This window comes from Staurois parvus, unplaced genomic scaffold (assembly GCF_062004578.1).
Source record: "Staurois parvus isolate SC_StPar_1 unplaced genomic scaffold, SC_StPar_1.0 ptg000206l, whole genome shotgun sequence".
Lineage (NCBI taxonomy): Eukaryota > Metazoa > Chordata > Amphibia > Anura > Ranidae > Staurois > Staurois parvus.
Window position 1 is genome coordinate 524,595 of NW_028318002.1, and position 15,690 is coordinate 540,284.

The following is a 15,690-nucleotide window of genomic DNA, read 5'->3' on the forward strand; positions in this document are numbered from 1 at the left end:
ATTCTTTGAGATCTTGGTTTAACACAAACGAAATTACAAGGACATTGGATTTTTGGGAGGATTAACTGGTATATTTCTGTTCTTGCAGAAAATGTGCCTGACCTGAGGGAGAAAAGGAAAACCAATGCAGACACTAAATCTAAGGACTGGTAAGCTGCAATATATAACATTTTTGTTCTTGAGTTTATTTAATTTATATAAATTCTACTAGTAACCTACCATTGTAACAGGCAAAGTGGAAGGATCTTTCTATTTTTCTGTGCAGACATGAACAAGGATGGGTTGCCATACACAACTCCATTTTCCTTATCCTCTACATTAGATTCATTCTGGTCTAAGGGGTTTATTTCCTGGGATTGTCAGTACCTTCTAGTGGCAATAGTATGGTTTTCTTCTGTTTTTGAGGTGTTTCAAGATAATATTGCTTTATGGCCACTAGATGGAGCTGAAAATCCCAGGAAATAAACATATTAACCACCTCCCGTCTGGCTCATGTATATAAATGGTTGGATGGTGGCAGTGCAGGGTCGGGTGGCCATTTATAAACGTCCTCCCTGCACCCTGCTTGTGCGCACTCCCTGGGAGCACGAAGCACCACGATCCGGTGCCCGCTTTGTCCTCCGGACACAGTGGAACGCCGATCGTCAGACAGGACCTCTGTGCGAGGTCCCGATCATGTGATCATTGACTGGCCAATCAGTGATCACATGGAGAGTAGTAAGCAAGATGTCACTTGTGACATCATTGCTTACTATGTGTGAAATCTGTGAATGATTACAGAGGTCACATGGTACAAGGCTATTCACAACAGCCTTGTTCCATGTGACAAGCTGTGACCAATCACAGCTCACACAGTAGTTCTCAATGGCTGCAAGAATGCAGCCAGAGAGAAGGAGAAATCGGTGTGAAAGCAATCAGTGTAAAAAAAAAAAAATCTTCATCACTTCCCACAAGTAGTACAGTGTCCCCATGGTGACACTGTACTGCTAGGGTGACAGTATGTAAAAAACAAAACATAAATAATATTATAAAAAAAATTAAAAAGAAATGTTAAAAAATTATCTTTTTTAGTTATAAACTAATTTGGGTAATTATTTTTTTTTTACTAAAAAGATAACGGAATGAATTTTGGCCAAGATTTATGATGAAATACTATTTTTATTTGCAAAATTTTATAAGAAAAACACTTTTTTTCAAGATTTTTGGACGTTTTCATTTACATCGCAAAAAAAATAAAAAAATCCCAGTGGTGAATAAATACCACCAAAATAAAGCTTTATCGTTCTCAAAAAAATGGTAAAAAATTCATATGGGTGCAGTGTTGCATGACCACACAATTGTCATTCAAACTGTGATAGCGCTGAAAGCTGAAAATTGGCCTGGTCAGGAAGGGGGTAAAAGTGTCCGGACTGGAAGTGGTTAAGCAAATATCAGTGAAGATTCATGATGGCTATTCAATGATTTTGTACTGTAATGTTTATATAAATAGGATGCTTTGAATCCGTTATCAGATGTATTATATTACTGTGAATTCTAAAGACGGGCAGACTTCTTGAAATGAAATATTTTCCATTCACGTTGCTGTTCTGCCAGGAACACAATATCTCTCTAGATTAGGAAGTAAATGAGTAAATGCAATACATGTTCTTAGGCGTGTTTCCTTTTTTCCCACAGAAGTGGGAAACTCGGCAATCTCTTGCAGAGGCTTTTAGAATGTTAGAAAATTGTTAGTGTTACTGTACCTCTGGGATGAACATCTGTTTACCCCAGGGCCTAGTCTGTGCTGTCCATGTACAGACTTTTTCAGGTTTGTTGGATTGTGGCCATTTGGCTATGGCCGTTTATGGATATGGGTGTGCGTCTGTTGGCATGTGTCAATGTGTGTTGCTGATGCTTGATTTGCACATGGGCCTTGGCGGGTATTTAGATGCCTTCCATTATGGCCAGTGGCCAGTGCGCTGTCTTACTGCCAGCTATCTTGTGAGATTGCTCTTGCTTCAGCTTTGTTTGTTGCTTACCTGGACTTCCATCATCCTGCTTGATTCTCCTGCACTACCCCAACCCCCTTTAAACTCCAATGCCCAGTCCTGGCCATAATAATGTCCATATACAAAATTCCTCGTAGACACCCTATCATTGGAAGGAATGCTAATTAAAACAAATAGGTTGTAACTGTGCATAGTATAATTTTTGTTTTTCATTTTTTGTTACTGGCTAACTGTTAATCTTCTATTCAGGAGATATGTCAGCAAAACAGTTCATACATAATGTGAGCACAGGGACTTTGACTTTCATCTTCATTTTAAAGCAAACTCCATTGGCAGATATGGAAAATCTGCTCTTGCTGTTGTCCAATACGTCAGTGTATTTAGTGCTTATAATCTATTGTTTCCCTTTATGCTATCAGATCATATACCTGTGCAGTGCTATTTACAAGCGATTTATATGCATTTCCATTCATCCCTTGGAATTGCTTATTTTGCTTAAAATAGTTGTGAATGTACACTTTAAAGTGAACCTTTTACTTTGTCTACTATGTTAAAAAAAAAAAGGAAAGTACAGCTTTTACTTTTTTTTTTTTATTATTATAGGCTGTACTATTTGCATTCAAATACAGGCACATTATGTGTTTTCATAAGGTTTGCTGTACAGTCAAGCATGTTAAAGTCAGCATTTGTAAAGTAGTGAAGGGTTTTCTTAATTGGGTGAATCTGTCTGCTGTAGCATGATGGAATCTTGTTGTGTGTCATTTCCAGCAGGGAAATACATAAGGCTCCAGACTTCCCATTATTTATTAATGTGTTCTGAACTGTGATACTACAGTGCTCCCTTTCATCTGGATATTACTTCTGTGACTGACACATTGAGGTAGCAAAGTGCAAGACCAATATGTTTCCATTCATGGGTTTTTAATAAATGTTATAAATTATATATTTTATATATGTTAAAGTAAAATGGATGATCATTTTTCTGTGTTTGGTTTTTCTGTATATATTGTAGACCATATTTAACTGTTGCTGGTAATGCATGGCTTGTGATAGATAACCTGTTAGGATAGAATGGGCATTTTTTATAAAAGTGGTCAGCACTTGTTTTTATGAAAATGCTAGTTGCCTGGCTTTTCCCGGCTTCCCCAGCCTCCTCTCACTTTGATCTTGGAACTCCATTGGCTTACCTGTTAATCCAAAAAAGGGATTATACCTAATTTTCAGTCCTTTGCTTTTTTTTTTTTTTGTCAGTGTTAAAGGGTCTCCCAGCCCGAAGTGAAATTCAAACATGCCCTGAAAGTTTGAATCCAGCCAATACAGTAAGCAGAAGGAAGGCAGCTGCTCAGCACATACAGTTGTGTCCAAAATTATTCAACCCCCAATGCTGTAAAGGGGTTTAGGGACTATAGTGTACATTTGGAATTGTATTCAGAATCAAATCCTACAAGGACGTTGTAACTACCCAAATGCAACTAAAATGACATCAATTGTTTATGTAATACAGTAGTAAATGGTTCTTATGTGGTTTCTTCATTGCCACAATTATTCAACCCCTTAAAGACTACCACTCTGAAGAACAGAGGTTCATACAGGTGCTTTCCATCAGGTATTGAAAACACCTGTGGATGTCACCGAGCAGCAATCAAGCATAATAAGCACCAATTAGGCAGCTTTAAAATGACTGTGATACTCAGCTCCTTCTAGACATTTACTGGTGTGGTTACAAACATGGTGAAGGCAAGAGAATGGTCCAGGAAGACAAGAGAAGAGGTGATTTCTCTTCACAGGAAGGGCAATGGCTATAAGAAGATTGCAAAGATGTTAAACATACCAAGAGACACCTTAGGAAGCATCATTCGCAAATTCAAGGCAAAGGGCACTGTTGAAACGCTACCTGGTCGTGGCAGAAAGAAGATGCTGACTTCGACTGCTGTGCGCTACCTGAAGCGTAGAGTGGAGAGAAGTCCCCGTGTGACTGCTGAGGAACTGAGAAAAGATTTGTCAGATGTGGGTACAGAAGTTTCAGCCCAGACAATAAGACGCACACTGCGTAATGAAGGCCTCCGTGCCAGAACTCCCAGGCGTACCCCCTTGCTGTCTCCAAAGAATAAGAAGAGTCGACTGCAGTATGCCAAAAGCCATGTGGACAAACCACAAAAGTTGTGGGATAGTGTTCTGTGGACTGATGAAACAAAATTAGAACTGTTTGGGCCCATGGATCAACGCTATGTTTGGAGGAGGAAGAACAAGGCCTATGATGAAAAGAACACCTTGCCTACTGTGAAGCATGGTGGAGGGTCAATCATGCTTTGGGGCTGTTTTGCTTCTGCAGGTACAGGGAAGCTTCAGCGTGTGCAAGGTACCATGAATTCTCTTCAGTACCAGGAGATATTGGATGGAAACGTGATGCAGTCCGTCACACACCTGAGGCTTGGGAGACGTTGGACCTTTCAACAGGACAATGATCCCAAGCATACCTCCAAGTCCACTAGAGCATGGTTGCAGAGGAAAGGCTGGAACATTTTGGAGTGGCCATCGCAGTCACCAGACTTAAATCCGATTGAGAACCTCTGGTGGGACTTAAAGAAAGCAGTTGCAGTGCGCAAGCCTAAGAATGTGACTGAACTGGAGGCCTTTGCCCATGAAGAATGGGCGAAGATACCCGTAGATCGCTGCAAGACACTTGTGTCAAGCTATGCTTCACGTTTAAAAGCTGTTATAACTGTAAAAGGATGCTGTACTAAGTACTAAGATTGAATGTCACTTGGGGGTTGAATAAAACTGATAATGCTGTGAGCACAGAAAAGACATTTGTGGTTATTTCATTATAACTGTTATGTTATATTTGTCTGACCTACAAGTGCCTCTTTAATGTAAATGTAAGCAAGATGACTGAATGATCAAAAGCAATGTCAAACTGGCCAAAACACTCAATTTCAGTGGGGGTTGAATAATTTTGGACACAACTGTACTTCTGAATGTGCCCTCCATGTAGGGAGCTCCTGTAAATTCTTGCTGTGACGGATTGCACAGAACTATTAATAAAGTAAACTGGGGGTGGGGGGGTTACAGAGAGTGGATATCGTTATATGCTCTCTGCTATATAGCACAATGTAACGCCTAGCTTGCATTTTACAATCTATTTCCATTCACAAAAAAAAACTGCAGTGCGATTAAATACAGGAGACAGTATTTGACAAGTATATAGAAAGTGCAGCGCTAAAATAAGTGAATGATATTATAGTGAAAATAAAGTGCAAAGACATATAGCGAGAGGAAAAAAAAATGATCAGTGGAACAGTCAAGTGCAGTATATAAAATTCAAATATAAAAAATGTTGAATAAATCATTCAATAAATGTGAAACAGTAAAGTGCAGCATAAAAGTGAGACTATATAAAGTCCATAAAATATCAATGGAGTAAGAGCTATAAATTGTCCGTAAGGATAAGTACGGCAATCACTGTGAAATATTGTGCAATACAGATTACAATGTGAAGTCTGTAGTATCCCACAGGTTTCTCTCTGCTTAACTGCTTAGAAAATGCTGTGATTGGAGGAGAAGCAGGTCCTATGACTTTGATAGACCATGTGACTGAGCTCCCCTGCCAGCTTTTTTGTTTTTCTACTGCTCCTGCGTTCAGTGGAACGGTGTTCTATTTTCTTCAGAGTCCATAAGCCAGCAGGCCACTAAGCTGATTTGTAAAACAGAGATACATAAATGCATATTGCCAGTATATATTTTGTATTAAAATGCCAGGGATCTTGCTGTGTCCTCTAGGGTGTGTAGGCACTCTGGTTAAAAAAAAGTTGATAGAAGACAACAGGGTGATGTTCCACTCTATGCTTACTACCATTCCCATAAAGCTGAATTTTTACTTCAGGGGTGCCTAGGTAAAATGCCTAAACATTACTCCAAATTGCCCAAAAACTGTGTACAAGCTAATGGATGGAGCCTATCTTTTTTGTTACATAGAGCCACAGGTTTTCTTTGTGCAGCATTACAACCATGGGAGCTGTGCAGGCCAGATGCCAGCATCCGGCTGATATTATTGGTTGATAAGGAGGATATTGGGTACTTGCACAGCATCCTTGTTTAACCCCCCTCCCCTTTCTGTCAGCCTTGAGGTCACATTATCTGCGTGGGGGAGAGAAAATGAGGAAGCTGAAATGCTAGAATACTACTCCTACTGCCAGTGTGCCAAAATGTATTTTCTTTGAAGAATAAATCCCCTCTTACATTTGGTTTCCCATGTGTGTGGATGCTGCCGCAATATTTAAAACTATTAGTTTCATTTTTTACATTTTAGAATGGGGTGCCTCAAGATTGTCCATAGCTTTAAAGGGTGCCTTGACTGGAAACTCTGAGTTAGAGGAGCAAGTGAGTCTAGTGTGATTTGAAAGTGAACTGTTGTAGACAGAAGTGGCCAGGTCAGGGCAGGACAGGGGGGAGATTCTGTAATAGAGGTGGTCAGTTGCAGAGTAGAAAAGAGAAGAGTTAAAGTTGTGAAGTTTTCTGTGGGTAATTGCTGCTTGGGAGGGATAGGTGTTTGATCACAATCTCATCACTTTCACAGTGTCCTCATCTTCAGAGAGAGGAAAGGGGATGTTGGTGCGGTTGTAGGGAGTGCAAAGATGGGAGAAAACAAATTAAAGGTATAATAAATTGAGGGTTCTAAAAATTCTGACAATTAGAGATAATTTTTGTTCTTGTTTGGTTTGGCTTTTACTTTCATATTGCAGTTTAAAGTGAAAACAATGCAATGATAATCATTCTTTGAGAAAAAGGTTTTGATAAATTTATGGGAAAGATAAACAGAAGGTTTTCTTGGGAATCTGCATAGGAAACAAATGTAAATTCAGCTGATTATAATAATTAAACAGGTCAAATTGTTTAGGATATAAAATAGTAACAAAAACTGGTTGTTCTGGTTCTGCGTGGCCTAATTAGGTATGCAGAGTTCCAGCTAATACCTGATTGTCAGATAATGGCTTCCACCGAAAAGATCTAACAGTAAGGACTGCAGTAGATTTCTAACCAGGGGACTCTTGACAATTCTAATACACCATGAATAATATCTAAGCAGCGCGTAGTACAGTGGTGTGAAGAGAGCCCTGGGCAATTATACTTAGACAGTACTTTATCAGTTTTGTCAGCTTCAGCTTAACCAGTCTCATTATAACCTCTCAATAAAGAAATAAGAAAAAAATATTGATAAAAAGTGGGTTATGAGTCTAAGGAAAAGTAGTATGTAATACAATAACAGCAGTATATATTACATAAATGTCTTCTACCACAACCACATTTAATCCAAAAACTTAGCAGATATAAAAAATCAGCTTTTAATCAATTTTGTATATTCACTGAAAAATTATTAAAATGTATCTAAATGCCAAAGATTTTTGGCTTTGGACAGAGTATGGAAGGGTGTGTAATTCTCCAGGAAAAGCAGCTCTCAAAACTTCTAAATACAAGATGGTAAACTGTAAAATAAAAACTCATATCCCATGAGGACATCCCCCTGTGAAGAAATGTGTCAAAAAGTGCTAAGCAGTGACGTCATCATGCCTGCTGGACGAGTGTGGTGATGTGTTTATGCCTCTTTCTCATAGGTGATTTGTATTTGTTCCCCCTACATGCAAGTTGAGGCAGGATTTGCGGACCACAGAGATTTTTGGTGTTCAAGCGTTGTACTGGCGAGCTGTGACCAGGGGCGGACTGACAACTCATGGGGTCCCCGGGCAATAGGGGATCATGGGGCCCCTGTGTCCTTGCCCACACTCAAATCACACCCAAAAAAGCCTATGAAAGGTACCAAGGGCATCTCATGGGGACCCCTACTGACCCTGGGCCCTCGGGCAGTGCCCGAGTTCCCAAATGGTTAGTCCGCCCCTGGCTGTGACATACACATTACTACATATGCTGGGGACCTGTTATAATTTAGAGATCTTTTTTTTCTGGTACGAAGCCTGCGCACATTTTGTGGTATGGGAGCACTGAACTATCATTTGCTTTAGGTAGATTGTTTACATCACATTATTCAGTGTAGACAGAAGTCTAATGGCAGCATGGTGTATTTGCACTTAAAGCTTAATTTTGTTATAGGCTTTTTATTTATTATACATGTGTTAGGATTGATTTGATATAATTTATATTGTTCACTATTTTTCCATGTTCTTAAAGGGGCAGTGCACCTATTTTATTTTAGGTTTTTATTGATTTCTTTGTTCTTTTGGGGGACTGGGATGGAAAGTTGAAGAAAACCCAAACTTTTGAGTTGTCACTAAAACATGAGTGTCCCTAAAAGGGACACTTATTCCAATGATAAGCGCCCTAGAGAGGATTCTCTTTAAAGTTGAATTCCAGGCATGGCATGGACCAATGTAATTATGTACGGTATATACCATACCTGGCTAATGCCCCTGGATGCTGGAAATCAGTTCAGTAGACACCACTACTCCAGTGATCTCCCTTGCTTCCAGGTCCAATGTTAACAGGCTGGCCTGATGCATCCTGAACACAGGGGGTAGGCAGCTCAGCATGGGTGCCATTCGGAGAATGCTTTGCATTTTCTGAATGAATGCAAAGCATTCTTTGATTGGGTAAGGTGGAGAGGCAGGGAACATCTGCTTTGCCCATGTAGTGCAAAGCAAGTTTATATTAAAGCCTAAGCACATCCAAAATTCTATGCATGAAGATAAAAAACCTTCTCTGTGCAGCATCCCCCCCAGCCCCTGCTAATACTCACCTAAGCCCCCTCTCGATCCAATGACATGCACTGGAATCTCGGCTATCCCAGGACTCCCTCTCTTCAATGGCTGCGACAGCAGTGGGAGCCATTGGTTCAATTGCAGCCAGTGGGAGCCATTGGCTCAATCACAACCAGGGAGCCAATGAGAAGAGAGAGGAGGTTGAGTCACAACTCGGTGTGTGAATGGACATGCAGAGCAGTGGCTTGGGAGTGCGCCTGCTCGGGTGCCCCACAGCAAGCTGCTTGCTGTGGGGGCACCCGACAGGAGGTTGGTGAGAAGAGGAGGATCCAGGCTGCTGTGTGCAAAACCACTGCACAGAGCAGGTAAGTATAACATGTTTGTTTGTTTGTTTTTTAATTAAGCCCCTCCCCCATGTTGGAGTACCTAGTGCCTGATCTGCCTGTTACCAAGCACAAGTGAGTCACATTGAAGCCCATAATTGGAAGTACAGCATGTTTTGCTGAACCGTATGGTAGGGAGCAAAGGCAAGGAATGTTTTAGCAGTTAATGGGGCCACCATTAAAATTAAAAGTGGTTTTAAAAGTTTTATCCACTGTTGAACCTAACCGGTTAATCCTCTTTTTGTGTTTCATTGAGTGAAAAGACTGTCTTCTCTGATCCTTCCATTCTTCTGCTGTTCCCAATCCATCTGCTGATAGCACACAGCTCTTGGAATCACTCTGCACATGCCAAGTTTGGTGTGTATTGCTAGTGAGTTTATTTCTTTTTCTTTGGGAGGGTGCATGTGATCGGCACAGGGCCAATCCGAACTGTCCAGATAGAGGGTCAGAGGTTATGCAGCCTCATAGAACAGTGAGAGGAGAATGAAAACTCCTCCTACAAGCTTTAACCAGTGCTCAGCTGGGCACTGATAGTCACAAGACTGTATACTGCTGATGAGAAAAGGTGTTTAGCAGTTTATATTTACTAAAATAATTGCATTTCCATGTTCTGTGTACTGTGGGAGACCAGATATAGTGAATGCAGGGTTCTAGGTTTAGTAACACTAGGCATTAAGGTAAATACCATTCAATAGTAGCTCCCTCCATCCCCCCCTTAAACATTTACCTTGAGTCCTCTCTCAATCCAGTGCTCTTCCCAGCAGTTCTTCTCCCCTCTCACCTCCCTCACAGGCTTGGCTGCAAGCAGAGAGGAGTGAGCGCCTCCTGCTGTCAGTCAAATTATGTGAGGAGGGATAAGGTCAAGCCATGCTGTGTGTACATTGAGCTCACATGAGTGCCCTCACACCAAGCAGCTTGTTATGGGGGCACTCAGAAGAGGAGGAGCCAAGAGCGCTGGTGGGAGACACCAGAAAAAGGAAGTTCCGGGCTACTCTGTGCAAAACCATTGCACAGAACAGGTAAGTAGAACATGTTTGTTATTTATAGAGGAAAAAAAGCCTTTACAGGCACTTTAAATTTCTGTGATGTTTCCAAAGAGCAGAAAAGACTTGACTAATTTTAAATGAAAAAAAATGAATTGGTGTAGTTATCTTAGCGCAAACCTTCAATGCAAGTCAAATGTCCGTTCTTCCATAAAAATCTATGATTATTCTACAATGTGTTTTTAACTGTCAGCAACAGGAATTTCTGTAGGGCTCATTCATAAACCTTGCAAACCTGTGCATACATTTTTGTACGTTTTTATGACTATTTCTTCTTTGCTTTTTGCCATGTTTTGTTTTTGTGGAGTTTTTTGGTCTTTTTTTTTTACCTATTGAATAGGTTTTAAAATAATGTATCATTCTCTATTGCTCCTAGATAATTGGCAGACATTAGTGGCCACTTGGAAGAAATAAAAAGCTGTATTTGTGTGTGCGTTTTATAGTATCTAGCAATTATGGTATACCTGCTGCTTTTTATGTTTATTCCTTAACTGTTTTGTTTTTAGGATTCTTGCCTGCAAATTCAAGTTTCGTTTCATAAACTGTGCAGATTAGTTCATGCTGCTTTTTGACATGTGGAATTGAAGGCATATACCTCTTCAGATTAATTTAAATGTGTCTACCCTCAAGATCCTTCAGGGCTTATTTCCACTTTAGTGATCCCTTCTAGTGTCTTAATGCATGTATTGATGTTCTTTATGTTAAACTGAACTCCAGGTAACAACTAAACGTACAAATGGAATTCATATATACAAGAAATGTTTTGTATTTCTATCCGTATTAAATTAAAAAAAAGAGAAGGAGATAAGGGACTGTATGGTATCTAATAATCGGAAGACATTTTTAGCAAGAAATACATAAAAAAATTATACAAATTATATTAAATAGAACAAAGATAAAAAGCTGATATAGCCATATATCATATACATACAAAAATCACCATAAAATCACATAGCTCTTATATGGTCTAAGATATAGTCATCATATATAAGGGAGCATAAAACATTGTATTGAAACAGAATTCCGCCGCGTTTCAACTTGTACAAATCATATGTCTTCCTCAGAGGTTTGTTCTCTATAAAATATAAATATACAGAACACTAATAAAACAAAACACAAAAAAAGAAACATGAAAAGAAGGAAAAAGTATATAGAGTCCCATAAAGGGGAACATTTTTAAGCTTACTTATATTCAATATACAATATCAGCAACCAAAAACCAAAATAGTCTGAACGTCTCCAGGGATGCCCTCCAAAAAAATACACACACCTAAAGCACAAGGCATAAAGTGCAGCCTTTGGGGGATGTAATAACCAATCAAAAATATAATTTAGTAAACTAATATATACATAAAAAAATAATAAATAGGCTTGTAGTATAACCGTTAAATTAAATTACCTGATTTACAGGCAATGTATTCAAAAGATACATGAAATTCTGTAAAAATGTAATCAGTTTCAGTTCTCAAAATCCCCAAGCCAGTTGATCCAGAGGAAAAGGTATAATTCCCCTCAAGAAACTCTAAACAAAACATGCAAAGAAAAATAGAAGTAAAAAAACCATAGAAAGTCAATGAAAAACAATTCCAGTCAATGAATGGCAAGGTATTCAATCCTCTGCCCAAAAAACGTGTACCAAGGCAAGCACAACTTACCACAGCTCAAGATGACATAATGAGCAGAGAAATCCCCAAAGATGGTTAGGGTACACACACCAAGCAAGAGAAAGATGGAACCTTGGACAGGTTCTGTGTAAACACACACACAGGCCTAGTCACATGATCATGAATACCCAATGAAGAGAGAAGCTTTGGCATCAAAAACAGTGTTCTCATAGAGGGAAGTCATCCATCCAAAAGGCTGTTTGAGCTCCTGAAAGGTCTCCTGAATATCTCCCACCAATGTTCGCCAGCAGCGCCAGCTGCTTCCGCGTGTGATGTCATATCCGCTACAGCACAACATGACTTCTGATACGTGATGGGGGATTGTTACCTCATTCCAGGGGATATTGTTCATCCATCTTAGTTAAGTAGCTTGACCCTCTACACTCCCCTGGCTATAATGCATGTCGGCTCTGATGTTCTTCTTTTGCCCCTTTCCACCATGTTCTCTTTTTCATCATGGCCACAGCTCCTCTTCACACAAGTCTGGTAGTGACATTATCATGCACCGGAAATGACATTGTGCTGTTGCGGACGTGACGTCACACATGGAAGCAACTGGCTGTAGAGTATCAGCTGGTAATATTCAAGGAGACCTTTGATGTTTTGTTAGTTTTCTGTTTTCCTCCTCCCTGCCTACTCTTTTATATATAGGTTTATAGTTTACTACCCATTTTTTCCAGTTTATGGTTTTCTTCCCTCTATTTAGATTACTGCTGAAAGATTATGCTATTATATCCATGCATATATCTTGAGAGATTACTTATCTGTTGGTTCACTTGTCATTTTATAGACTTTTCTTTCCCAGAACTCAATGGTTAAGTGTGTTCCACTCAAGCCTTTGGCTGTTAACTGGTTTGTCTTTGTTGGTTTAGACGTACCTGATTTATCCAACCATTTTTAGGGTGGAACATGTAACCTGTTCCCACTCCTGTAGCCTTTTGCTGATTCCCCCCCCCCCCCTATTGTGACAGCATGACAGCAAGCCGGGGATCTTCTCCCCACACCCACTGTCATAATTTGAACAGAACATGGCCATGTGAGGCTCTGCCCACATGCCCATGTCATTCATTCACAGAGATCTGTAAATGAATGAAGTACAGGTACTGACAGCTTTTGCGGCTGATGATTTGTAGTTCTCAATGAACTACCAGGGTGCTAGTGAGCATTCTAGGTAGTTACTTGAGTCTACCTGTCGTGTAACTGCCTGCCCGTACGAGCTACAAGCAGACAGCTTACTGACAGTCTAAAGGAGCCTGCATTACACCCACAATTTGCTAAAGTAGTGTTTCTTATAGTGCATTATTGGTTTCTCCTTCACTTTGTTAGTTGAGGTTGATCTTTCTTTCAGGTAGTAGTTTCACCTTAGCGGTGATTACTTGTCTTGGTCTTTACACAGGTCCCACCACTCTGTGTTGTTGCCCTTGTACTTCTTCCTTACAAACTTGGCCTTTCACTAGGTAAACTTGCTTGTTAACCAAAATAGCCAAACAGTCTTGTGACTGCAAGTCAACACATCAGGCAAGCATCTTCAACCATGGAATGATTGTTGGTTCTTTGTTTGATTTGTGCAGCTTCTCCAAGACTGCTTTGGATTTGTGTGCACTACTGTCTCTAGAGATGCTGTGAAAATAAACTATTGCAAAAGCAATACGCAAAAAGGAAAAGCTTAGGGTATTGCCAAAAAAAAAGGAAAAAATATAAATCAAAGTAGAAAATTCTTTTTTACCAAGGTGGCAAAATAGACACACAGACTGCCAAATTATAAATACCTTCACAGCCACATGAGATTTCTTCCTTCATATACAGTACAGTGTATAACTCAGATATACTAATAATGGATATTACTTCTGACTGGTTATCACTTTTTTGCAATAGTTTATATAATTTTCACAGTTTTGGCAATAGTTTTTCATGTTTGCAATTTTGTGACTGAAAGAAACTTGTTACCGAGAGAAATCACAAGAGAATAGCCAGATTTGTTTGAACTCCAGCCAAACCTTTGTTTTGGACAGAGTTGAACAGACTTCCACTAAGCTGTCATTCACACTGATGCGACTTGTCATGCGATTTGACAGTTCAAATCGCATGACAAATTGCATCCAATGAGCAGCAATGGAGCCATTCTAATCGGTACTACGACTTCGTTGGAGTCACACTGATTTGAAAAGTAGTTTCTGCACTACTTTTGCTGATTTCAAGGGTGACTTGCATAGACATCTGTGCATGAAGTTGCATGGATGTTTGCAAAGTCGCACCTGAAATCGCATTGACATGGGACTTTGAAATCGTGCGACTTCAAGTGAAATTGCACGATTTCTGATTCGCATGGAGTGTGAATGGGGGGCTAATACAGGCATTGCACATACAGTTCTGTTCAAAATAATAGCAGTGTGTTGAAAAAATGAATAAAGCTCAAAATCCTTCTAATAGCTTTTATTTCCATACACACAAATGCATTGGGAACACTACACATTCTATTCCAACTCAAAACATGAAGAAAAATATATCAAATTTATGTTGTTCCTCTAAAAAAAGATGAAGAAAAGTGAATATTAGACTATTAAAAAATAGCAGTGTTTGTATTCTTCTTTACAAACTTAAACATTCACAATATAAACTGAAAAATGTTTGAAGATTTTGCTTTCCTTTGAATCACTTAATTAATATTTAGTTGTATAAGCACTGTTTCTGAGAACTGCTATACATCTGTGTTGCATGGAGTCAACCAACTTCTGGCACCTGTGAACAGGTATTCCAGCCCAGGATGATTGGACTACATTCCACAGTTCTTCTCTATTTCTTGATTTTGCCTCAGAAACTGCATTTTTGATATCACCCCACAAGTTTTCTCTTGGATTAAGATCCGGGGATTGGGCTGGCCACTCCATAAAGTCAATCTTGTTGGTCTGGAACCAAGATGTTGCACGTTTACTGGTGTGTTTGGGGTCGTTGTCTTGTTGGAACACCCATTTCAAGGGCATTTCCTCTTCAGCATAAGGCAGCATGACCTCTTCAAGTATTCTGATGTATTCAAACTGATCCATGATCCCTGTTATGCAATAAATAGGCCCAACACCGTAGTATGAGAAACATCCCCATATCATGATGCTTGCGCAACCATGCTTCACTGTCTTCACAGTGTACTGTGGCTTGAATTCAGTGTTTGGGGGTCGTCTGACAAACTGCCACCGGCCACTAGACCCAAAAAGAACAATCTTCCTTTCATCAGTCCACAAAATGTTGCGCCATTTCTCTTTAGGCCAGTCAATGTGCTCTTTGGCAAATTATAACCTCTTCAGCACATGACTTTTTTTCAACAGTGGGACGTTTCGGGGGCTTCTTGCAGATAGCTTGGCTTCACATAGGCGTCTTCTAATTGTAACAGTACTCACAGGTAACTTTAGACCTTCTTTGATCTTCCTGGAGCTGATTGTTGGCTGAGTCCTTGCCATTTTGGCTATTCTTCTATCCATTCGAATGGTAATTTTTTCGCTTTCTTCCACGTCTTTCAGGTTTTGGTTGCCATTTTAAAGCATTTGCGATCATTTTAGCTGAGCAGCCTATCATTTTCTGCACTTCTTTATATGTTTTCCCCTCTCCAATCAACTTTTTAATCAAGGTACGCTGTTCTGAACAATGTCTGGAACAACCCATTTTCCTCAGAATTTCAGAGAGAAATGCACTGTAACCAGCATGTACAACATTTGCTGCCTTCCTTCCTTAAATAAGGGCAATAATTGCCACCTGTTTTTCAAAGAATGAATGACCTCACTAATAGAACTCCACACTGCTATTATTTTGAACATGCCCCTTTCAATTAGTGATTCAATTACACAGAATCAGCAGCATGCATGTCATGACTGTTGGGTCTGTTGGATTTCTATTACTCTACTACACCTGCT

The 15,690-nt window shown here is 39.7% G+C and overlaps 1 protein-coding gene across 8 annotated transcripts in view; it reads left to right on the forward strand.

Moving 5' to 3' along the window:
• Positions 1-15,690, forward strand: part of CAMKK1 (calcium/calmodulin dependent protein kinase kinase 1) — a 323,389-nt gene that overhangs the window by 85,784 nt on the left and 221,915 nt on the right. For 4 of the 8 annotated variants that reach the window (XM_089678493.1, XM_089678494.1, XM_089678492.1 and 1 more), the window contains one exon: positions 89-149. The exons of the other annotated variants lie outside the window; for them this stretch is intronic. In XM_089678493.1, the coding sequence (XP_089534619.1) occupies positions 125-149 (25 nt within the window). In that variant the 5' untranslated portion in view covers positions 89-124. The remainder of the gene's footprint in view (positions 1-88; positions 150-15,690) is intronic. 8 annotated transcript variants of the gene reach the window in all.